The sequence below is a fragment of the Sparus aurata genome, chromosome 24 (assembly GCF_900880675.1).
Source record: "Sparus aurata chromosome 24, fSpaAur1.1, whole genome shotgun sequence".
Lineage (NCBI taxonomy): Eukaryota > Metazoa > Chordata > Actinopteri > Spariformes > Sparidae > Sparus > Sparus aurata.
Genome location: NC_044210.1, coordinates 10,986,974 through 11,012,343, shown reverse-complemented (window position 1 = coordinate 11,012,343; position 25,370 = coordinate 10,986,974). Strand labels below are relative to the sequence as shown.

General features: G+C 42.9%; 1 protein-coding gene across 4 annotated transcripts in view; it reads right to left on the bottom strand.

Moving 5' to 3' along the window:
- Positions 1-25,370, bottom strand: part of dmd (dystrophin) — a 303,308-nt gene that overhangs the window by 144,793 nt on the left and 133,145 nt on the right. For all 4 annotated transcript variants that reach the window (XM_030409547.1, XM_030409548.1, XM_030409549.1 and 1 more), the window contains exons 9-15: positions 24,184-24,380; positions 15,519-15,647; positions 12,915-13,010; positions 11,400-11,498; positions 10,138-10,319; positions 8,277-8,427; positions 3,660-3,779 (exon numbers count right to left, since the gene is read on the bottom strand). In XM_030409547.1, coding sequence (XP_030265407.1) covers positions 3,660-3,779; positions 8,277-8,427; positions 10,138-10,319; positions 11,400-11,498; positions 12,915-13,010; positions 15,519-15,647; positions 24,184-24,380 — 974 coding nt within the window. The remainder of the gene's footprint in view (positions 1-3,659; positions 3,780-8,276; positions 8,428-10,137; positions 10,320-11,399; positions 11,499-12,914; positions 13,011-15,518; positions 15,648-24,183; positions 24,381-25,370) is intronic.

The window sequence follows — 25,370 nt, the reverse complement described above, 5'->3', positions numbered from 1 at the left end:
CCGTCGACAAGCTTTTTAAAGTTACTTTTAGCCACGTTGTGTTTCAGGATTATCTTCCAGCCTGTGCTCAGATCTGAGTAGAAGAAGTTGGATGCTCTGGAGTTTTGGTGTTCCCTAAAGAAATTAGTGCAGCATCAGGACTGCGTGAGATACAGTCATAAAACTTTACAGGTGTACAGTTGAGATCATGGCCGTGGTCCGAGCAAAGGGTCCAGACCGTGGGAGGTGGGAGGGAGGCAAGTGGCCATTAGCGGCCCACTTTGAGGCCCTGGCCCACATGCTCAACCACAAGATCACTGGTTCCAATCCAACTTATGATCAGCAGTGTGAGGCAATTTCTGCATTTCCAGAGAATTCAGCATTCACACGGCACTCTCAGCATTTTCTAATACAAGATATATCTTCGCATTGGAAGCTATACTTCCTACAGTACATTATAGTGTGTTATTAACAATTTATTAAATGCTTATAAATTACTTATAAATGCTACATGAGGAAGATCTAAATTAGTGCGCTCGTCTGAACAGAACAGGCGCTGAGTGGACGGGTCGGCTCCACTTCTGCTGTCTGAACCTCACCGGTCTGATTTCAGCACCCTCATATTTTCTTTTACTTGACTTTTTGAATGAATGAGTTTAATCAGTTTCGATAACTTGAATATAGTGGTTTTAATATCGGACACTTACGTTTTTATTTGAATCCTAAAATAATGTTTTTTCTGATTGGACTTCTGGAAATGAGCTCGGATGGCTTTGGAAGTAAAATGTGGGAAATATGATCCACTTATACAGCACTCACATCCCTTTAATGGACACTGCGCTTTATAGTTTGTCTCTGATTCAATTACTGAAACACTCACAAAGCGCTGGCAGGGGAGCTACTCATGGACTGAACCACGAATCCTGGGATACCTCTACTGATTATACTTCATAATTAGATATTTTGTTGTTTTCTAAATGACTATAATGCAAATAAATGTACAGTTTACTTTGCTCTTTGCTGTCTTTTCGGCCTCAGAGTGCTGTGAACTGTAGAAAAGTTTATTTTCACTTCACTCCACTGCATCAGCATATTGGCAGCTGGCTGTTGGCTGAGTAAAAACGGGAGAGACACTCTTCCGTTCCATTTAACCGGCGAAGACAAAGCCCACAGTGTGTCCAGTGAACAAAGTCATCAGAGTGACAGTAGAGACGGAGAGGAGGGAGGGGAGGCAGGGGGAGGAAATGAAAAGACAATGAGATGCAAAAAAGTGAGAGACAAGCGAGCGGCTGCAGACAGACGTGGAGAGCGAGGCTCCGCAGGTTAATCTCAAGATGAATGGGCTGTAATTAATCAAGTGACAGTTCAACAGCGGGGGGAAACCGGTGGAAGGCACGTTCTATTTGCATTTTTACATTCCTGCACACAGCGCTCCCTCATCTATTTATCTCTCTTATCTTGTATTTAGTAATAAAGTTCACTGCAGGAACACCCGGGCGACCTCCACAAAGTCAAACACCGAGCTGAATTAGGTTTCTAACGATGTTAAGCGTGATTGTTCCTCGCATTCAGCGCGACCGTTGTGTGCTCGGCATTGTAATTGCTTAATATGATGTGGTGAATTCAAGATAGTAATTCTTCTTCCTCGAGAAAAGCAGTTTGTGAATAAAGTTTGGGGAGGGGAACATTCTCATTTTGGAGCTAATCTGCTTTTCAGTACAGAGCAGCTTAGTTTTATCCACAGCTCCTCAAACCTTTTTCTCCCGGAGGAAGAGTTTCAGTCGCATCCAATTATACAAATTTCTTCATTTCCTGTTTCGCCTGCGTCGCCGGCTCTGCCCAAATCTACCTTGGCCCGCTCGCTCCTCACACCTTCCCCCAAAAGATATCAGGCTGAATCGCCACGGCTTCCTCTCCTTCCTCCACGCATCAGCTTCCCATTTTCTGGCGAATCGGCCTTCCATCACAGTTCACATCGTACTGTATGCAGCTCAGCGCGGATCCTTCAGCGCCGCCTTCATCTGTAATCCAGTCTGCTGCTTGGCGTTAAAATATCTCCTATTTGGCCCCGACGGATTAGCATTATCATTTGCCCGGAAGCTGGATACAGTCTGAATGTACTGTAGGCTACATGTCAGGAAATGTAATGTGACTGTAATCCAGCATCCAGCATGTTTTCAGTCCTTCTGATACATTAGAGGGGTAAATGAAAAGAACAAGTGTCTCCTTTACACTAATTGGCTCCCCCCGGTTTCTTTCAGGCGCCCTCTCTTGAACACCTAGGGTGCTCTAATTGGTCAACTCACACACACCTGAGCCAGCAGTGCCTGCCATGTCTCCAGTTGGTTCAGTTGTGTTTTTAGCCTCTAGTTAGCCTCACTTCTCCCATTAAATTATGCAAATGTGTGACATGATGATGGAGTATGATGACCCAGCGAGGCATGTGAGGCACTTCAGCAGGACGAGGAGAAGAAAGAGATAGGTCTCCATTAAAGAAAGTGAGTCATAATTTCCCTGGATACACACCGAATGATAACAGGGTCTATTTGGGGCTGAAACCCATCCTCTATCCAAGTTTCAATGAAATCTGTTTGGCAGTTGTTGTGTAATCCTGCCCACAAACCAACCAACCAACCAACCAACCAACCAACCAACAAACCAACCAACCAACCAACCAACCAAACCAACCAACCAACCAACAAACCAACCAATAAACCAACTCTCAGTGGTAAAAACCATCCAATCAGTCCTGTCATGTTCACACCTCTTGGCTCATTTGTTATAAGTCAGTTTGAACATGCAACAACACCATTTTTCTCCCATTGGTCCTGATCAAATAAATCCAACTACATCCGCAAAAGTGACTGTTGACAGAAAAATGCTTCTTGCTTCCAGAGAGGACACTAAAAATGGAAGCAAAAAAACCAGCAGGAGTCTGTAATAAGTACGTGGTTTCACCTGGTCTGAGGTGTCACCTGTTGATGACCTCATCTACTCGAGCATTCTTCCATCTGCAGTGGTTAAATGTCAACCGACTGCAGCGCCTGTATACTTGTTTATCCAATGTCCTTGTATCAACAGCTCGAATAATCAATTTCACAGCGAGACACCTCCCGACGAGTGAATCCCACACAAAGACCGCAACAGTGTGACGGTGCTTCAACGTGTTGCGGCGCCTGCAATTAAGGCGAGTGTATTAGACTGCGGTGGAAATCAGCGGCTGCAGTTTTAATAGATTTCGGCTTGATTCTTTCGCAGTGTATGGAAGTTAACAAGGGGGAACCGAGGCCCATACATCAGAGGCTAAGACAGGCGTGGAGAATTAACCGCACAAACACGCCGCAAGAGTCTGGCTCCTAGCTGGAGTCAGTGTGATGATAACTTACAGAGTAAACAAAATCAGCAGAAAGCTGCAACAAAGAAGCACATCTCGCCGGCAAGGTCTAATTACCGCACAACACCAAAGACAAAACTATCTCCTGTTCAATCTATTTCCCCCCAGAAAAACAGCAGCTGGAGTGCGCCGAGCCCCCTCCTGCTGAGAATGAGCGAGGGAGGGGACGAGGGAGCAATGAGTGCGCGAGAAACTTTGAAAAGAAGATGAAAAGTAGCCCATTAGGGTGTCTTCCTCCGAGGAGATTTTATGGGATCAGTTAAAAGTGTTAAATGTGAACACTTACCTGCAGTTTGCTCTCCAAGGCGGCGGTGGCGCTGTCCCCGCTGCTCTCGTCCACCACCACCACCATGTGGGTCAGAGAGTTCACCCTCACTTGCTCCAGCTCCAGGTCCTCCTGCAGCAGCTGCCAACACAGGGAACACGTCCTCATGAGCACGGCACAACGGGAAGACACAATAACCAGCTTTAACGACGGCGACTTAATGACAGAATTTGGCTGGGAGCAATGGAAGCTAAACGTGGCCGGTCTCTTGTAGCACCGCAGGAGGTCAGAACAGAGCGATCTTTCAACTACAGTCCCTTCCCGGCGGGCGGCAAACGGCAAAGTTACAATACATGGAAGGTTTCTGTGGCGAAAACAAGTTGTAAACAGGGTTATTTCTCATTTTTGACACGTTTTGATGAGCTTTTACGTCCTTCATGTTTGTTTTCCCCATCACCTCCTCCATACTCATTCACTTCTTCACCTAGAAACGTTATTCAAAGCTTTAGTTTCTTTGCCCTTTTAGATGTAGCGTATTTGTTTCCCTTTCTTCGAGTCTTTCACTGATTTTCCGAAATAGCAGTTTCATAATCTTTCCAGTTTTTGTAGTGTGTTGTGCAGAATGTTTAACCTTCAGCTCTCCTGCTTTTTGAAACGAGGGATTCATGTTTAATCTTGTCATGCTCCCACATTTTTCACACCGATTTTGGTCTCACACCTCAACTGCCACTTCAAATCCTCTCAGGTCTGAGATCTTCATCTTTCAAAAAACAACTTCGGCTCCTCCGACTTCAACAATGTCCACTGTTCTTGCACAAAGTACTGTCTTTAATTGCTTACAATTTCTTTCAGTTTATTATCCACTTCAGATCAACCTTTTTCCTTTACCTTTCACTTTATTTAAAATGATGGCACACACTTAAATTGACACCTCAACTTCTTTTAATTTCAAGGTGCATTATGTAAAAAATGTCCACCTGTCAAATTCATAGAGGGCAGCATTTCACCAGGGTAACCGCTAACTGCTGCTAACTATAGCTGCTCCTAGCTATTTAGCTGAGTTAGTAATGCAGCTAACAGCTTGGACTGGGACCTCAGGGAACCAGGGGAGTGTTGGTGTTTACCCTGCTACCCAGGGAGCTTTGGACTGCGACTGGCAGGGCGCTAGCTTGTTAGCATGCTAACTTCAGTAGATATCTCTGCAACACGATACACACATGTCAGAGCATCAAAACTGTTATTTCTTTGCACTGTCAATATTTTTACCCGCACATTTTTAGCAGCACATACATTTAGGGTTAGGTTTTAATTTCATCAGTGGAATTTTTTGTTTCTCTTATTATAAGAATGATTGTTTAGTGCATAATATAATTGCCACATGCCTGAAGTGGATGCCTTCAGTTAAACTGTCCACTTTCTGCTAATTTCTACATTTCAGTCTGTTTAATGCACAAGACTCAAACTGAAACTACCAAATCGCTACCGCAAATGTGAAAGACTGGAAGAGTGTAAAATCTGATCAGATTGTTTAAACCCCCTGCCGCTGGAGACAAGATTCAATTTTCAAAGCTTCCATTTTATTCAGACTGAGTTCTCCACTGGTTGCAGTCGCAGTCAGAATGAGTTTATGGATTGCAGCGGGAGAAGAAATGGTTTCTGAGTCTACCGTCGTACAGCTATGATTTTCAAGTGAATGACAGCGTGTTGTGTTCGGCGTGACCTTACTCTTGGGTTAAAATTGAGCATCTTCTGGTGGTGATTTAGCCAATTGGAGTCCATTTTGTGCAGCATCTTTCAAATGGGTCAAAGCAGAAACATTTCTGAATCTACTGTCAACACATCGGAGACATTACCGCTCCAGAATTGTGTCTACCAGTGGATCTAATTTTAGCAGCCTCTAAATGGTGAGGTTGGCTAATTGTTTCTCCTCTGCCTGTTTGCCTCTGCATGTTTGCCGAGTTCAATCTAGTCTGACGGAAGCCTCCTGACTGTGACAAGAAAGTGAAACCTTTTGACAAGAGTTTGCAAACAGTTGGCTAATTTGTTGCTTTTTTAGTTGTCAGAAATCTTTAAATCTGCCAAATGAACAGACGGAGTCTAAACGAATGCCGAGCTGAGCCGCACGCAGCAGAACAAACTGCGATCAATTATCTTTCTGTTGACACTGACGATTCATTCCTTGGAAACAGAATCAAAAAGCGCGTCCACACGTCCATTTAGCAGCTGTTCTGGAGCTTTCAGTATGATCATACACAGTCTTTCACAGCAGAGTTTGCCCATTTGTCACGGCAATATGGATGTTCACATTTCCTTCCAAGACTTCTCGTCCATGCTGGCATAAGGGTTGAGAGTTCAAGTTCAGTCATGACCTTCAAAACAGCCAAAAAGTATCAATACCTTTAGCCGTTTTAGCTAGTGCACAAACTCGCAACCAGAATGTGTGGCAGTCCAAGTATATAAACTAAAACAATCTGTAGGTTGAAGCGTTGGCTCTGTTATAAGCATGGCACATTATGTGACTTAGAAGAGCAGAAGAAGTTTTGTATGTTCTGGTGAAAGCTGAAGTATAAATATTGAGATGAGACGAGGCATGAAGAATCTTCCTTTTTATTATTCTGAATTACCTTCCTTCAGATCATAAAAAGCTATCAAATTAGCAGCTAATTTACTGAATGGGGCTTTAGAAAATTATTATCCTCGAAATTGTGGCAGCAGTGATGTCAAAACAAACATTATTATTCCCTGAATGTCAGCAAAGCCTTTTTCTTTCCCTGATTTCTCTGGTCTTGATATCAAAAGGAGGAAATGAGAAAAAATGGAGGAATGTGCCTGAGTCCAAGCAACAGTTGGGTCAGTTTGTTACGCTCAGCTTTCCAAGAATGAAGACTTGCCCGCTCGGATGGATTACTGAGCGGGGCTACCGGGCACAGACCCAGAGGCCAAAGCAGTATTTTGAATGATATCTGTCGAGAGGTGTCATTGTGGATCTTATGCAGCAGGAAGCTTTAGAAAGGATTAGACAGTCTGTTTTCATCTCTAACATGAACCAAATACTCAAATACAGGAGCAGCGTTGAACCAGCAGCAGCACTAAGAGCTGGTTAACCTGCATAATACCAAAGGCTTGTAGCTCCTGTCTCATAATCTCTTCAAGAAATAAAGAGGAAGGGAAGTATCAGCTTTCCTGTCGCCGGTGCAATTATGCATTCTCACGCTGGAAAAATGGCTTTGCATATTTTTCATAGAGACAGGCCTTGTTGTATTTTTTAACAGAAATAAGGACTTGAACATGAAGGTGATTGAGAAGACATCTACTAAATGTTTCTGACTCTTATTCAGACATTTAGTTATGTGAAGTTCTTAAATAGAGTAAATGCAGACTGTATTCCCTACAACTTGAGATTGATTTAAACAGTCAACCTTTTGCAAATTGAAGCCAGAGTTTGTACGTTAGGGGGAAATTACCTGAATTATTTAAATCAGACTGACAAATGAAGTCACATTGCTACAACTGGCAATACAACAAAATCTGTACATAGCAATCACATCTGTTTACCTTAATAACTTATTGTACAACAATGATCGAAGTGTGGAAACAGTGTGAGGAACAAAGCGGGACTCATTAACACCACTTACAATGCAGGAACGCAAATATAATGGGGTTAATTTCCATTGCCCCGGTCTGTTTGGAGGCTTCCCGACACACACACCTGCCTCACGGAAAGTGCGGTCATGTGGTGAGCACGCAGCCAATCATATTAATGCCTTTAATTCAAAATAAGCATTATTCATGAAAACTTCATCTGACATTAACACATGAATCCTTAAGTTCTAAAGACGAAATTAGCCGGATAGAGTTGACCCTTCGCTAACCTCCCCCAAACAGTGATGGTCCAAGAGTAAGGAATGGATTAAACTGCTTTAAACTGTGTTTCATCTCTAGTGTACTATAAACTGCAAATGTTAACATGCCTGGCTAACTAGCTCGCTTCTTCCAGAACTAACCTCATGTTAGCTCCCTACTGTGTATTATTTTGTGGGGTTCCATGTTAAAAATAAAATGAGGCTTTGTACATTATGGTACCATTATGGGAAAGCCAGTGCTGGATGCTACTATGTTAGAGTTTAGGCTAACGTTAGCATCTCTGTCCTGCTCTTTATTGGATTGGGGGAATTTACAAAAGACCTGTTAGCTTTAGTCTCAGACTTTCAGTTGAGATCATGTATGTAGCCACCAAGTTTACATTTAACACTCTTTTGATTGAGTTCTCGTTTCAAATCAAAATCACTTGAAACATTAAAAGGTCGGCTGGAGAATCCTTTCTAAACATGGAGCTAGCTTGAGCTGCTAAAATCTGCCAGTGACAGCTGTCATTTCAACTAGATCACTCTCTAGATTTAACAGGCCAAATTCTGTCTACTTTTATAGGGAATAAGCAACAATTTGTTTTTTAAATGGTAAATCGCCTCTGTCAATTTAAATAGTATAAATTGGGCAAAAGTGCAAATCTTGACAGAGAAATTGCAACGCAGGGGGCTGGGACTTAACAAGAGTCAATTAACGGAATAATTTTAGCCTGACAACAAAATGTAAACCTGGATTAGTGAAGCCACTCGGCTCAGGCTAGCAGCTGCCCACCTTGTGCTCCTCCACTTGGTGCTTGACGTCCTCCAGGTCAGGACCCAGTGGCTGAGCCCCCATCCTCTTAATCCGTGCCTCAGTCTCATCTAGCCAGTCTGTGAGCTGCTGCAGCTGCTGGTGCTGCAGGTCCATCAGGACCTCGTGGAGTCTAAGAATGAGAGACAATTACATGTTGATACCTCGGGCTTAGCCATTATCAAAAACAGAGTCTTGCTCAAGGACAGTTCAGAAGGGGAGAAGGTCTGGTTAAACATGCCGTGACTACTGCTGGTCTTATTGGTAGAAAAAATAAACAAGCTATGTATCCCGCTCTTATATTCCCCCTTGCATTACAATAGACCCCTGCTTTCTTCTTCTGTCGAAGTGGTATTTGGTAGTTGAGGCCATGGCTGCACAGCTTTGTGTCGGATCAACAAGATCATCAAAGGAGATAGCTGAACTGTTAATTAAATTTGGCTCGGTGTCAGTTATCACTGGATTCACCATAATTAGAAAGGCCACTGTTCTTTGTATCCATGAATGTTGTCTACTGTGGGGAGGTTCATTCATTGTGTAAAGGGAGATAAAACTTTATTCATAAGCCTAAATTAAGATAGAAAAAAGCATGTGGAATCACTTTGGCCTGAGCTATTCTATAAAGTTTTGGTGCTTTTTCAATTTCTCCTAGCTTTTTTATTCCCAAATCCTTCTTTATATTTGGAATGATAAACATAATTTTTTGCAGAAAACTCTCCTTCAGATACAATAACTCACTGTGGCATGGCAACACCCAAATCAGCATTGGGCTGCGAACAACTGTTGCTTGTCCAACTGGATGCATTTTTTCCTCAATCTGTGTGCCAGTTTGAGTGCAAGCAATTACACTTCAGCGTAACTGCCCAGTTGTTAGTTCACTTTGGAGATGGACCCAGTTTAAGAAAACCTTTGGTTCTCAGCCTCTCTGAATTTGCAGTGCAATTTCAGTCAAACCCTTTCTTCTATTCAAAGCAAAGGGTTTAAAAATGTTTGTTTAATAGTTGCTTTGCAGCCTTACATACATTTGGTGGATACACGTCAGTTTCCTAAAGGTCAGTTCTTCAGAAGATAGTTCCCCCAAGTATCAACTATAAAAACTGCATGGGAACGGATCTTAAATTTAAATTTTTCAGACAACATTTGGGACTTGGCCCAGAGTGAGATACACATTGGTTTCAGAAACCTTGTGTTGCTTTATGAACGTACAGAGACAATAGATAGAAACAGTTCTTTCCTGAGGTTGAGCTGCAACATAAATACACAAAGACACACAGTTCTTGTCATATTCTTCTTCAGCTGAATCAAACGTATAGGTCTTCTAGACCTTGTGTGAGAAATATCCAATTTAGCCTGAGGACCTGAGGGTGTGGGGATACCAGAAAATAACCAGTTTTCCACAACCTGTTGTCTGAAATGCAACAAAGGTAAATGAAGATTGACTGGAATAGTTAAGTAAAGAAAGCTAAAAGAGAGCTTTAAACATGGAAACATGCTCACAATGCCAACATGTTGATGTTTAGCCAGCCCAGCAGCCAGGATATAATGTTAGCAGTTTACGTAGTTTTTTACTAAGTGTAACAAAGTGTTTTTTGTGCTTAAACCTAACCAGAGAATACAGCGTTAGCTTATTGTGTTAGCATGCTAAATTTTGCTAACAAAAGTAAATTTGAAAAAATGAAGGGAATATCATTAGTTTCACTGGGAATTTGGTCAGAAACCAAAGTATCAGAAAGTCAGAGGTTCATCCTAACAGGAACGTGAATATCTGTACCAAAATGTAATTGCAATCCATCGAAAAGTTGTTGAGATTTTTCAGTCCCAAAGTTTGAAAGAGTGTATCTACCTGGTCTGTCTCTCCATGCTAGCCACTCTCAGGTGCTCCCATCGGGAGTTCAGGAGGTTCATCTGCTCCCTGACTTCCGAGTCCTCCTCATCGCTTAGGTTCCCCTCAGCCAGAAGGGCAGCGCCGGCCCGGAGGACCCGCCCCACGCTGCCCTGGTGGGTGGTCAGCTCCACCATGTAGCCCTGGTGCGGAGACATGACAAAACATTTCCTACTAATTGCAGGCTGCCTCACATCACCACGACTCCACTCCATTCACTTTAACTGCTCTCAAAATACATTTCCACCCCTCACCTTCGTACCTAATCGACTCTCTCCAAGCACTTAACTCTTATATGATCCTTCTTGGGGCTAACACAGCAAAATGGTCAGGGTTAATTTAATTTTGAGAGCATGAAAGTCGATAGTGAGCCAGTCGTCCTGTAAATCCACATCCATCAGAGTTAATTCAGCCCTTACAGTTCACCTTAAAACAGCTGCTCGGTGCTGCAACAGCTCTGTGATTGGAAAAAAAATTTCATTTAAAACTAAATCATTAAAACAGGAATTTCTCACTGTTGAGGACCTCGGGGGAGCCACATCTTACGGTTTATGGGACCCAGGAATTTGCTAAATACCCCAAAATATTGTTCTGTTTCTGCGTGCTGCCTCCTTCAGATGTCTGTCTTCCCTCCACCAACAAACAGCAGAGATTGTTTTTTGGTGATGGGACACTTTACACTCATTACTGCAGTCTTTTCAAACCATTCATTGTAGTGGAGAGAGGCTCGTTCTTTACTCTAACAACACAGTTTTCCTTGTTATTGGACATGGTATGTTGTTATAGGTTGATGATTGCTATTACTTTAACTTCTTTGTTGTTGTTGCGGGGGATAGGTTTTTTTCTGTGCAACCGAGGAGAAAAGAATCTGTACATATTGTGCTTTTAAGCTGTTTGAAACTACCGATGGAGACATATTATTGCTGCTCCTCCACCACTGCAATAAAGTATGAGTTTTAAGTATCTGACATCTCACAGACACACACTGGTGCGGTATCAAACGAGAAGAAACAAGTGATGGGTGGGCAGAGTGTCTGAGACAGAGACACCATTCACCCTGTTTCAAGACACTGTACCATCAAAATGGTTTTGAAGCTGTTATTTTAAAGTTAAAAAGTTACATAATGTTGCTTCAAGACAAAAAAAGAAGCTGCTGTGATCATAACACATCATCCCCCCCCCCCCCTTGTTATATGCTGGATCCTCACTGCCCTGGTTCTCACCTCATGAGTGTGGAATTGCTCCTTCACCTCCTCCACATTGTTGGAAATGGCCGGCTGACCCTGGAGCCCGTCTTCAGCCGACAGCAGCCACGTCAACACCTTAAAATTCAAATTAGCGCAACACAATGAAAGTAAGTAAGTCTGAGAAGTCTGAGAAAGCGGCCGGTGCTCTTGTACACGTCATGTTTTTTTGTGGAAACCTATGAGGGAAGGTCAATACTCTCAGAAATAAATTGTTTCAATTACTAGTGATTAAATCTGCAGCATTATGTATTCTGGGTCTGTTGCCAGACAATATCATTTAAAATGAAAGAGAGAGGTTATGGGCCCGTCTGGCTACAAGAGGATGTAGAATAATAGAGGCACAGGAAATCATACAGCCTATGTTGTTTTAAGGATGGGCTACATTTGAGTGAGTTGCATACAGAGTAGGTCTCAACTTGGCTTTAATGAGCGGTATGTCTGACTATATCTGCACTGGCACCTGGTATAATTGACTGGTTAATACAGGTGTGATGTTTCTTGTTCTGTCTCTTGCTGATGCTGTAATGAGGGGCTGCATGGTTTCATTAAAGGTGTGAAATGTCTGTGTTTGTGGTCTTAAGTCTGTCAAACAGTCTCTGTGTGTTTTAAAAAAAACAGGGGGACAGTGAACATCACGTCTTGAACGTTATGAGACACTTTAGCATCTGTTCTGTTCTACTGTAACCGTCAAAATATCAATACGAAAAACAGAGAGGAAACCGCAAGTCTGGTGTTGTTTCATGTTTTTCTTATCGCCAGCAAATCTCACGAAAGCTGCCAACATTAGGCTGTGAAAAAAGGGGGGGAAATTTTTTTGAGGTTTCAGCAAATGGCTGAATGGAGGAGTGAAAGTTGGAGAGCGCATCTCCTCTTCTTGGCACCCCGTTTCATCCATATTCAGCGGCGAACTGAGCGGAGCAGGGCGGTTGGCACGCGCTCACCTCTGCCTCCGGGGTTGCAAAGTACCGCCATAAATTCGAGACACTAACATTTGGTTTGTATTGCTGTGAAATCGAGAGATTAACGGGAGAGATTACCAATTGGGAGCGCAGCGGTAGAGAGGGGTAAAAATAGGGAGACTCCTGCGAAGATCATGAACGTTGGCAGGTGTGTCTTACTGGAGATGCAAAAAATGTTAAAAACACCTAAAGAATATATACTTTCTTTTAAAAGGGAAGTAAACAGCTGGTCGAGTTTTGATCAAATGTTACTCAAACAGAAGGAAATAGTGCCTGTGTCGGGGATTTTTTTCAGCGGCGGATTAACACACATTTGGTGCTCTGGTGAGTATTTCTGGCAGCAGGACGTGGGTATGTGGGATTGAGTCCAAATAAACTGCGGTGTGTGCTCATTATAGTGTTTAATGGAGCCCTGTGGCACAGAGGAGTAAGATATATCACACTTTGGTTACACACTGACAAACAGAACAAGTATAGAATCTCACCATACCAATCAAAAATACATTAAATAGATATCATTTGTGTACCGTACCTCCTCCAGTGCAGCCTGGTAGCTCTCCAGGCTGGTGGAGCCTGGAGGCAGTGGGCTGAGGCCGCGCTGCAGCTCCTCCTGGCCGGGACTTAGGAACTAGAGAGGGGAGGGATGGATGGATGGGAGATGGAGGGTGATTGCGGAGAGGAATAGAGGGTGTCAGGGGTTAGATGGGAAAAGGGGTTGAGAAGCCGAGGGAATGAAGGAGGGAAAGAAGGAGACGGGAAAAGGAAACAGACAGCGGGAGGCAGAGAGATGAGTAGAAAGGGGGAAAAAAACAAGGCAGCGTGAAATAAAGGTGGCAGACAGAGAAGATAGAGAGAGATGAGGAAAGGCCCGTTAGTGTTAGCCATTACCGCAGCTGACAAGCAGCTCTGGCCTTTGTCCAACCTTAACAACTTGTCCTCTTCCTCTCTCTCTCTGTCTCCCCCTGTCTTCCTCTCTCTCTCTCTCCCCACCTCTTTGTGTGCCCGCAACTGATCTGGGCGCTAACAACTTCTCTTCTTTTTATCTCGGCCCGGGCGCTCCTCCTCTCGCTCTATTCTTCTCTCCGGTAATAAGGTCCTGGAAAGATACACAAGGCCCATCCACGGGCGCTGATAACCGTCCAGCCTCAGTCAGCACGGCCCTCTCTTGTTTTTCGTATCACAAATGTTTTCGGTAGAGAGCCGGGAATTATTCTTTTCCTGACAGAGTTTACGGCTTGAAAAGTAGTCAAATGTGAAATAAAAGCTGGATGTTTAGCCCCAGACAGTCCTCTTCTGTTATGCACCATGCTGTCTGTATGAAACCTCCTTTTACCGAGGCAAAGTGAGGACAATGCGTCACAAAATGTCATCCGTGTTGCTCATATCCTCGGATGGAAAACTTTGTTGCGATGAGACCGTTTTTTTTTTTTTTTTTCTATGCTAGGTTCTGCTTTGCATCCTGCATTTCAAAGAACAGTGGGTGTGCTCGAACGAAGCTTATCTGACAAATTATCTTCCCTTTTTCTTGCGATGCCTTTTAGGTGCCAGCCAAGTTGAGTCGAGCACCCCGCTGCTACATTAAATATTTGACACAGCCTCTGAATACATTCCTGCCCAAGTCAGAGCAATTTATGGGGCCGCATTTAGCTACGCAGCCCGGGGTGACGGGCTTTGAAAATGCATCCGAGCATTCTGAAATGTCGTGTTTTGGATTAAAGCGGACATGTAGAAGAAAGTACAAGAAGGGCGGATGCACAGTAATTCTGTTTTTGTGTTTCGGGGTGTTGTATTTAACAGATAAGAGACAAACAAACGTACCCGTTTATGTTTGTTTAAGGCAGTGAAATACAGAGGGGCTTTTTAGGTTGGATTAGCAACACTTTGGTAAAAGCTCCTTGGTTACTGGGAAATGCACTTATTAACTTGATTGCTGAGGGTTAATTGAGAAGATTGATACCATACTCATATTTGTACACCAACTTTGAAGCTAGAGCCGGCAGCTGATAAGCCTAGTTTAAAGCATAAAGACAAGAAACTGGAAAACAGCTAGCTTGGTTCCCTTTAAAAGCTCAAAAATCTGTCTACCAACACATCCAAAGCTCACTGATTAGCACATTGTGTTTCTCACATATACTCAAAACAAATAGAAGACAGTATACAACAGAATAACCCTTAACTGCTGCTTACTGTAGCTGCCATTAGCTAGTTAGCTTGGTTAGCTGTGCATTTAGTGGTACAGACTAACAGGCTGTTGCTAGCTGGTTAGCATGTAACTTCAACAGATGTCTCTGCAACACTGTACATAAAGCTGTTTTCCTTATGTACTGCACCTATAAATAAGCTGAAATTATTGTATTTTAGTTTGCCACAGGTGCCGACACTTCTCTAGATCTTCTCACCAAGTAGGTTATATTGTTATAATACCTCAGACTCAAAAATACAACCTTGACACTGAGCCTCGTTGGCTGTTTCCCTTCCTTCTACCTTTTATGCTAAGCTAAGCTAATCGACTGGTTTCAGCTTCATAGTTAACAACATGGGAGTGGTACCGATCACATGAGTCACAATTAGCTCTGCTAATTTTGATTCATCAGGTGAAAATCTCTCTCAGTGTCACGAATGATAAAGTAAAGACTCAGCGAGCAAAGTTAGCTCTCCCTCTGACTCATGAATTGTTCAAATCAATCACATCAACAGCAAAATATAATGACATTGAATGAAAGTGAACCACAGTGTGATTGACAGGCACAATGCAAAAAGAAAAAAATGTCCAACACAGCAAGTCCACATCTTTCATATTCAATCATAAAATACTTTTGTTCAAGAGAAATTCAATAATTCTGCCTTCAACTTCTCAGTGTGTACTCACTTGTCACAGGGACAAGGGCACATCGCTGTTTTAAAGAATAGAGTAATAGAATACATTTAGATAAGGAATTTATTTGCATTCCTTTGTACTCTAGGTACATTTTGAAGATAAGCCGTAGACTTGTGATATTGAGCATTTTTTCTTTTTGCCAATGACACAGACAAACAATGGCAGCCAAAACAACAGGTGAGCAGCCGAAACGTGCACCGGACAGATGGACGTTTGGCGTGGAGGAGGGGGGGGGTGTTAGTGTTGCGAGACACGGACCTGATCAGTAAAACGCCTCCTCTTTTGCTCGGGCGACTTGACATACGCAGCCTGGGTGTAGGCATAGCTTTTATAGCGAGGCTGAGGCGAGGGACTCCGCACTCGCCCCTGAGCCACACTCACTGTAATCTGAGAGAGAGAGAGACGGAGACAGAGAGAGAGGAGGTGGCAGGAGAGGACAGAGGAGAGAGGAGGAAAGAGTGCGAGACACGGAGCGAGAGGTCCAAAAGCCAAAAAACACAGGAGAAGCAGGAAATGAAGGAGTGGACAAAGTAAAGAAAGGGTGGCAAGAAAAAGGGATGAGAAAGAGAAGCAGAAGAGAGGAGAAAAAAGAAACATGAATAATCACACATAAGCTCCGTTTCCATCCAAATGTCAAGCTAATTTTAGGTGAACTTTCGAAAGGGCCTAAATAATAAAATAAAAATACAGATTTCGATCACCGGGGTGTCGAAAAACACATTTAGGAGAAAATGGAAAGTCTCAAAAATTAATATTGAGCAAGAAGTTAATTTACTTTCATTTCAACAAATGTTATAACATTTGTTGGTGACAAACAGAAAAACTACAGCAACAGAACAAAGGTCGTGTTGGACTGTAGTGAACCCAAATGCACCGTAATGTTCTGTTTTAGAACTAGACTGAAGCATTTACTGAGAGTGATTCATCTAGGAGAAAGGGCTTTAAGTGGAAACTATGTACTTTTTAAAGAAGACATAAAACCTTCTTCCTTTAATAATGAAAGGTTGAATCCAAGGGGAAAAAAACAAATCAGTACACCGAGAGGTTTCACTGCAATAACCCTGCTTGGTATGACATGTAGCTAGTGTTAGCTAATGTTATGCGTCATTTTATATTATTATTGTTACTAGCGCAACAGTGGCTGCTGTTTAGCAAAAGTTAGGCTACTTTTAGTAGTTTCACTGGATTGTTATTACCTGTGCGTTAATGTGAAAGTAGCATTTTAATGCTCTATGGTGGAGTTAGTTTAAATTAACCTAAAACACTGTTTGGCGTCTGCTCCCTGCTCTGACATTATACGAAATAAAACATGATTTTAGAATGAACTGAAACAAGATAGTTTGAACTGAAATCAGGCTAAATAGTCCAATATGTTTACTTATTCTAAAGAAAATGGGACCTTAAAGGTGCAATCAGTAAGAGCTTGCCATCTGTTGAATTCATACTTGCAGCAGATCACCTGACACACTGCTAACTGTTGCTAACTGTATTCTTGTTAGCTCAGTTAGCCACGCAGCTAGCCAGACTATCATGGGAGTGCTGGTGTTTACGCTGCTAGCACTGTAGCTTTGGACCACTAGGCGTTTTATATAGCTAGTTAGCATGCTAACTTAAACAGATATCCTTACACTAAAAGTCCTACATATTGCACCTTTAAGGACTCAATTACATAAAAATTATAGTAGAGTATCTTAAATGTACTTTTTACCTTCCACCACTGCTGATTATGTTTTTGTTAAAAGTAAAGACACATAATGAGTAATCTGATTACAAATTAATGGTCTTCAGATTTAGTCCTTGATAAAGTCCTTGGATGGAAAACTGGCTACAGATAATGCAGACATGAGAGAGAGACAGACAGAGGTGGACAGATGTGTTATGCAGCAGATGTGGACAGGATGAACAACAGACAGCGGCACAGAGTCAAAGCTGATGCTGTTGTGAGCAGCTCCAGCTCCTTCACATCCACCACACCCACCCAGACACCAACAGCTTTCCTTACACGCTCTCTTTCTGCCAGCTGATGTTTGAAAGTCACCAGTTATACACTTTGTTTTCTCTCCAGGGAAACTGATCACTGGTCTGTTTGGCGTCAACATCCTGCTTCACATTTGGGAAGGTTTATAACAAACTAGCAGCAGATCTGTACAGCTGCAGTCCTCAGCCATTCACCGCCATCCATCAATCACTGGCAAGCGAACAACTGACAGACTTTTGTTTTCATAAAATCTCATGTAGGCTTTACAATGCAAACACTTTGAACTGAGTTTTAAAAATAACTTTCATTTCTCTTTTACTTCATTTTCAGTTGATACAGAAGTTTGGTAGCAGGCGCTAGCAGCAGTTGAAAATGAAATGATTCAATAGTTGTTATTTCTGTGAGCTGACTAACCAATTAGTGCAGTTGTCTCAATCTGATCCAAGCTTGCTGCCATTTTTCGTGGACATTTTCGTGGGTAGCTAGCTTGCGAGCTAACTGCTGCATGTGGGAGGGTAGTAATGATATTTCAACTCTGGAAATGTCTACGCTATAATAACATTTGTAATGATGTAGACAAACAAGTGATTAATAATGAAATCAAGTATGCCGCAGTACAGTAATAGTGAGTAATCTTTGACGTTTTGACCGGAGTAAGTTGGGAATGCGGAGTTTCAGCAGCAGTGGGAAAGAAAAGTTCACCTGCAGTGTAGGTGTGCTGCACACTTAGTCACTCTCAGGCTGCTATGTGTAATAATATTTTACAGCGAGTGATGATCCGCACTCTCTCCAAATGTTTTCGTCGTATAATGAAAAATTAAAAATATCACTTTGTGAAGTCAGTCTGCTAATGAGTCATTTCTCTTGCGGTTAACACACAGTTTTGGATGAGGCCTTTTGGATACGGTTCACAGCTACTGTGCGTGGTTTGGATGGGAATCTACAAGTGGGGATGAGTGTGTTTTTCCTTTCTGGTGTGTGTTTCAATAACGCCCCTTCATGTGTATTCACGCATTACGTGGTCTTTCAAAGCGGGAGGCAATTACATGAATACTTCATTAGTCAGTGGATGACTCACCATCACTATGGAATCTTAATTGCTCGTCAGAGCAAAGCCCTGCTTTTCAGACATATAAAAATATTTATAGTTTAATCTGAATAAAATGGTTCTTATTGAAAACTTTGTTGATTCAGTAAAGACCCAAAGGGCCAAAAGTATCGTCAACCTATGTTGGATTGCTAAACATCTTATTCCAAAACCATAGCCATTAATTTACTGCTATAGCAGCCTCTCCTTTTAAACTCTTTAACACTGCCAGTATAAATAGGATATAAATATATAAATTGGGACACAATAAAAATAACTTTGCTTGCAATGGATACAAAAAGAAATCCAAACTGGTGCAGGGAGGAAACTCTGCAGCTGAAAAGGGAGGCAGATTAGTGGAATTTAGTACCACAACACGAACTGTTCACAAAAGAGATGTATGGGAAGTGACTTCAAACTATATTAATACCAGCTTTACAATAAACAATGATAGCATCAGCTGTTATATCAAGTGTGACAAAACTCCTTTAGTTACCCAAAGAACTGTGAGTCTTTTCTGGGGAAAAGTTGGTACTAGTTTGTCGCTATTAAAGAGTTGCAAGGACGATTGGACTGAAGGACTGTCAACATTACTTTCTTTGAACCATGACTGCCCATGAAAACAAAGGTCTCCCTACCTTAATGAAGTAATAAAATCTCCAAATCATGATGTTTCCATGAACCTAGCCAAGTTGATTTCACACTTAAACCTAACCAAACCCACTGGGTTTCTTAAAGGACACGCCCTACTCTGCTTCTGATTCTTTCCTGGTCGTTATTGTGTGACGACATCCTCAACAGCTCTGTGGTCCTGGTACTCCAGAAGGTGAGAGAAGCGGAGGAGTTCAACTGATAAGCACCTTCTTACCATCGAAAACACTGAGGTCAGTGGGCCACGATGACTTGTGATTTAATCTCACCACAAATGATACAATAATTAGCTAGTATGTTCAGTCAGCGTCTGGTGTTAATGGGTTGTCTGTGTTTGTCCGCAGCAGAGCTGACACGGCCGATTGTGAGCTACAGAATCATAAGCGACCCCAACAGGGGCAGCAGCAAACCAGGAAGGCAGCAGAAGAGGTTGGTGGGTCAAATAACTTTTAATCGATGACGGATCCTCCCGCTTGTTTGACATTCCCAAGATGCCTTTTCCAAGACAGCCGCCGCATCGCTAAAACCAAGTCAACCATTCCACCGCAGACATCATAAAAGTTTAATCTCTCCCCGTCTTTTCTTCTGTCTCCCCGGCTATCAATCTCCCCTTTTCACCTCCATCCCCCTGCCTCGCTTCCCTCCACTCCCTTCCTCTTCCTCCTCCCTTCACCTGTCACTGCTTCTCCGTCTGTCTTCCGCTTTCTGTTTTACCCCACGCTGTTTTTCCCTCTCTCTCTCTTTCAAGGTGGATTAGGTGTTTTTCCTGCTGTAAAGAGTAGACAGCCAGAGGCGACCTCGCCCCCTGGATCAAACGGTTCCCGGCAAATAACTTTTAGCGTTTGTTTTTCACCCGCTCTGAGCACCAGACGGGTGGAGTTTCAGCGCATCAGGAAACCTCTGATAACGTCAGCGGGAAAAAAATATAGTTGATTTTCTTTGCTAAGCAAATTTTGGATTTCATCATTTCTCCGTGATATGTCTCTCCTCCAGCGTCCTGAGACCCAGGTGGTGGCGGTGGCGGTATGGTGTTGATGTAAGAAGGTGGTGACAGCCCTGCTTTGATGATGACAGATGAGGGAGGAGGCAGATAATAGCCGCTGTCAGTAACTCTCTTTTTCCCTTCCCCGTCTCTCGTTTTATTGCCACCTGACTTGTTCCTCGCACCCCCCCGTTTGTCCGCTCCGTCTGACTCCTCATTTCCACCCTCTCCACCTCTTCATCTCTCGCTACGTCTTTATACATCTTTACACCTTCCCACCTCCTCCAGAAATCCACGCCTTTCACTTCCACTTGTCTGTCTTGCCGTCTGCTTTTCTCTCTACCTCCATCTGTCTGATTCCCTGAGAAGGAAAAGGCCGGCAGTTTCTCTCCACTCTCAGACGGGGGGCTGATGAAAGGAGGGGTTGATGTGGCCATTAAACTGAGTGAGATAATAATATTACCAGCCATTACTCCAGGAAGCTCACTCCATCCTGCCGCGATTCGGCGCGATAGCATGACACTGACCTCAGCTTAACTCAGCTCGAAAGGTCAGCGCCGGTAGATCCAATTTGCGACTTGATATTCGGTCGATTTTATGCAGCACTTTCTCTCGGAGCTTCTGTCTCAATTTAGCGGTCAATTTTCATTCCGACGCTCACAAATTTTAGGTGCCGGGAGAATGAGGGAAGAGATTTGTCCATTCCACAACCGGGAGAAGACGCCGGCAGCGGGGGGGACGTTAGCGAGGACGAGAACATCTGCTTGCCTTGCCGCCTCTGAGACTCTCGCCGGAATGTGCGGCGACAAAATGGATGGATGAGTGGATGAGTGGACAGATGGGCGGTGATTAGACGCTAGACTGAAGTTTCATTTCAAACTCGGGTTTGGGAATATGAACTCACCGATGGTCAATTACTTCAATTCTGTCACTGAGCGACTTTTCATGTCAGTCTTATCCATTAAAACCGGAGCACCAGAGCATATCTATGTCCTTATTTTTTGGGCATTTGTCATTGATTTGGTTTTCGTCCTTTTGATTTCCTGTTTTATGCTGAAAGTTTACTTTCCTGTCTTTGTCTGTTTTCCCGCCCCTTTTCTGCGTACACCTGTGTCAAGTCTGTCTTTTTCCCTCTCTCTTTGTCAGCTTGCCTGCCATCTGCGTTTTTGTGTTCCAGCTTTTAGCGCCTGTCACTTTCTCGTTTGTTCTTAGTTTTATGTTTGTAGTTTTAATTGTAGATGAGATTATCCAGCTAGTTTATTGGATTAAGATAGAATAAAATGCCTTTTTCAGCGTCAAAGTGTTTGACCACATTTAGCCGTTTGTCACTCGCCTCTCTTCACAAAATAATAGTTTTCATAAAATATATCGACATGTGACTCTTGTCTCAAAATTGTTCCCCAAAGTTTCACTTTTTTCAGGACTTTTCCAGACAGACTGACAATGTTTTTGCAAAAAAGGCAGATTTGAAAGACACGCTTCACTAGCTTTGCTTAAACAAACAGACTGAACGGAGCTGATTTTTGCTGGCGGCGAGGGGAGCTCTCTGTCGTTCTGTTCTCACATATTTTCTCTCTCTCATACATTTTCCCTCGGCTCACAACGAAATGAATGAACTCGAAGGAATTATATGTTTCCGAGGCTGCTTCTTACACTGAACAGATCTTTCAAGTTCTGTTTCATTTTGACCCGTCTTTCTGGAAAATTGGCTCGAGGCATCGATGACAATCGTTTGTTTTCCAAAGTACGCCCACACGACGATAATGAAAGATTGACCTGGAATGATCTTCCTCTTTCTAATTCAATTCCAGGAAACCGTAAAGCTGGAAGGTTATTGTCTCGTCACATTTTTGGGGGCACTCTGTGTCTACTGATACAATTATCATCTTTTACATAAATTAGCCGCAGTTCCTCCTCCTAATCACGCCTTGTGATTAAAGTGGTTGTGTTAATCTGCTCGCTGCTGGGTCCTCCAGGAAAAACCTGCTCTCAGTTTGCGGTACCGCTGAAAGGAAAATACGCTATCAAACGGCTCATTATCCAATTTATCGTGAAAAAGGTAGAATCCAAACAGTGTTTCTCCTCAATCTTTATAACTGTGCTTGTGAGCCTGCTGGTTAGCAACTTAATTTTATTTTCGCAGAAGTAAAGGGAAAAAGGGGAGTCTCAAATCTCCCTTAATCTTTTGTTAACGGCTCACAGAGAACGGCTCTCTGCTGTGCAGCCGTTACATGACCCTTCATTATCAAATTCATTCTCAAAGACATCCAAAATCGCTGCAGTATTCCTTTTGATTTATTCCGCTCTTGGTGTTGCCGCCCATACAGTGCTGACTCAAGACAACTCGGAGGACATTTGAGAGCAGAGATCATCCCCCGTGTTTCTTTCATCCCCTTCAGTTCCACTCAGACGCCACAACAGAGCGAGAGAAGGTCCTGCTGGGAATTTCAGAATCCCGCTTAGCAGAGCAGAGTTGATAAAGCGACAGGTCGGGGAGTGTTTTGCGACTGGGCTGGATAATCCAGCTCCAGAGCTGAAAATATGCAGTGTACAAACAGCTGCAGTCATTTAGTTGTGTAACGTGCAATACTACAGAGCCTACTTGAGGGTTATTATTTAGTGTGGGCGCTGCCTCAACAACAAAGCAATGAAACGTGAAAAAAAAACAAAAACAACACACAGCTGAGCACAGACACATGCAGAGCAAAGGCTCATGGGAAATAAATCATGGCATCTCGCTCGCCATCACGGCGCTACGCCGTCATGGTGACAGCAACACCAGAATTTGTCAGCATTCGCCCAGTTCCCATGATGACTGACAGGCACTGTAGTGGCACCTAAGAGGACGCCATGCTTGTGTGACACATGTCGGGCTCATCGGTTTTGGTTTGGTTTAGGAGTTACAAGTTTACATGTGTGAGAATGATTTAACTTTCCATCTTTTTAAATTTCTTTTAAGCCATTTTGAGAAACATGTTGAGTCGCCGGCTTCATCAGTCTGTTGAAGTGATGTTTTTTAGACATTCAAAAATGAACCTATCACGTGCGAGCGCTACAGGCACAGCCGCTCTCTAGTGTTTTCAGGTCACTAATGGGCTGCATCCGTTTATTTTTTTAAGCATGAGGGAAACCTGATGGGCTGTTTCCTCTTCTAATGCATCAATTACTAGATAGAGAACTACAGAGCATGTTTAATAAAGTCGAACAGTGCAGGAACAGTGTTGACAAGACATTATGACTCTCATTCAATAAGTGTTTTGCAGGATATAGAAGCAGAAAGAGATAGTCACGAATTAAAATGGAAAAAAAACGCTGGTCTGATTACCATGCTTTTGTGTTTTTTTTGTGTTTTTTTTACTCTCCTCTTTTGTCATGCAAGGAGGGGGAAAAGAAAAATGTTTTTATAAACTGATCTGATCTCCTCAACAGGTTCATTCACAGCGGCCCCGTTTCATCAAGCTGATTTTATTTTTCTTTGTGCGTGAGAAATGATAATCAGGTGACTCATTCGGTCTCTCCTCTCCACATTGTGCCGCCAGCCTTTATACTAATCTGACGGCATTCGTTTCAGACTCGTTTTAACTGTTTCTGCTGCGACTTTGCTCGACAAAAGCGCAAAATCTGGATCTCATTCAGAGGTGAATATGACACGCATAATTGGATTCACCAAGTACGTGACGAGGTGCGCGTCTGAAAAGGGCTTCAGTGATATTATCAAAAGGACTCCAACTGTGAACCCAAACGGTATGAGTGGGTTCTCAAGTTGGAAACATTTACATTTTTTCTTTACGCTGCAGAAGTGGGTAATATTCACACAGTAATTACCCCGAAAAGCTGACTAATGGAAGTCTTTACCTGCCGTGGATAAATGCGGAGGACAAGATCATTACTGAAGTTTCCATTGACCCTCAAAGATTACATGTACATCCAAAAATGTTGACAGGTAGGTAATTTTCTCCCCATATTTTCCTCCTCGCCGCCGACTCTCGGAAGATTTTCCAGGACACGAGATGACCTCAATTTGTGTAAACCACAGCGAGCATAACAGGAAATACGATTTTTGGGTACGTGGGGGAAATTAGAGCTGGTAGTTGGTTCAAAGTAATCCCGCTCTTTGATTAAATTCGGAAATTTTGCTTATGAAAACGCCCCAAATCGATGAGCCGTAACAGTGTCACAACAAAACGTTCCAGTGTGTATACATATGTGTGTGTGTGTGTCTAACCTGCTGGGAGAAGCGCTGCTGGGTCTGGATCTGGTAGTGCTCCTCTGTCGTCACCCGGGCGATGCTGGCCGAGGCGGCCCGCGGCAGCGTCTCCACCTCCTTGATGGCCTCCATGGAAATGCTTTGGGGGAGCACCTGGAAGAGCGACGTCACGTACATGATGACGCTCTTCTTGTCGGGGTGAGGCACGGCCACATCTGAGGAGCGGAGGGCGAGAGCAGCGACGTTGATTTTTTTAATTCAAGGACGAAGCCCTCGAGAATGACACAGACAAGACTCAATGAATCCTGCCTCAACCTCAAACCTGCGCCACAAATTGACGAGTCCAATTCGAATTTTGGTTTCAACGATGGACAAACAAGGCTTACATAATGCTGTACTTCCATTGAAACACCACAAAAAAAGATGGAAGCACATAAAATCAATAAAGCATACAAATACTTTTATTCTGAAATATACAGTATAATCTGCATATAAAAGATTATATGTTGATATTGGACTGTTTTTCTCTCTCTTATATCGGGATCAGCATCAGCCCCAAAATCCAGTACAGGTCAGGATGTAGTCAGAATGACTTCTTCATTAAGATTTGGAGTCATTTGTGTTCATGGTTACAATAATACACACTTGGTTCAACGGTAACTTCTGTGTTATACAACCTGAACCACGATATGTGTCTAAGCGACTAAAGGGGAAAACTATTTTTGAAATTGGCGCAGCCAGCTGCAGCGTTATCCCCTGGGGGGCAACTGTGCACCTTCAAAGAACGGCCAATTAAAGTGCTTGTTTTCACCACCGACGGGCTCAGACTGTTCTTTTAAGTGTCTGACAACATTACGGAGAGGATCCAAACAGAGGTGGACCTTTTTGTGGAAGAAAAAACATCCACCTGAGGGGCAGTTTTTAGCAAAAATATCTGTCTGGCGTGGCCACAGCAGAGAGGAAAAGAGCTCATTTAAAACGTTGACACTTTTGTAATTATTGTGTTGTATGTGAGAGTTAACGGACATTAATTTAATTAGCAACCATCTCAAGATGATTCAAGTGATTTTCTTTAACACAAATGTGCCAAATTCTCGGCTTTTAAAATGGTGAAATGTAATTATTTTATTCTTCTTCAATTAAATTAAACTGAATATTTGGGGGGTTTTGAGAGTTGGCCCAACAAAATAGGGTATCTGAAGATG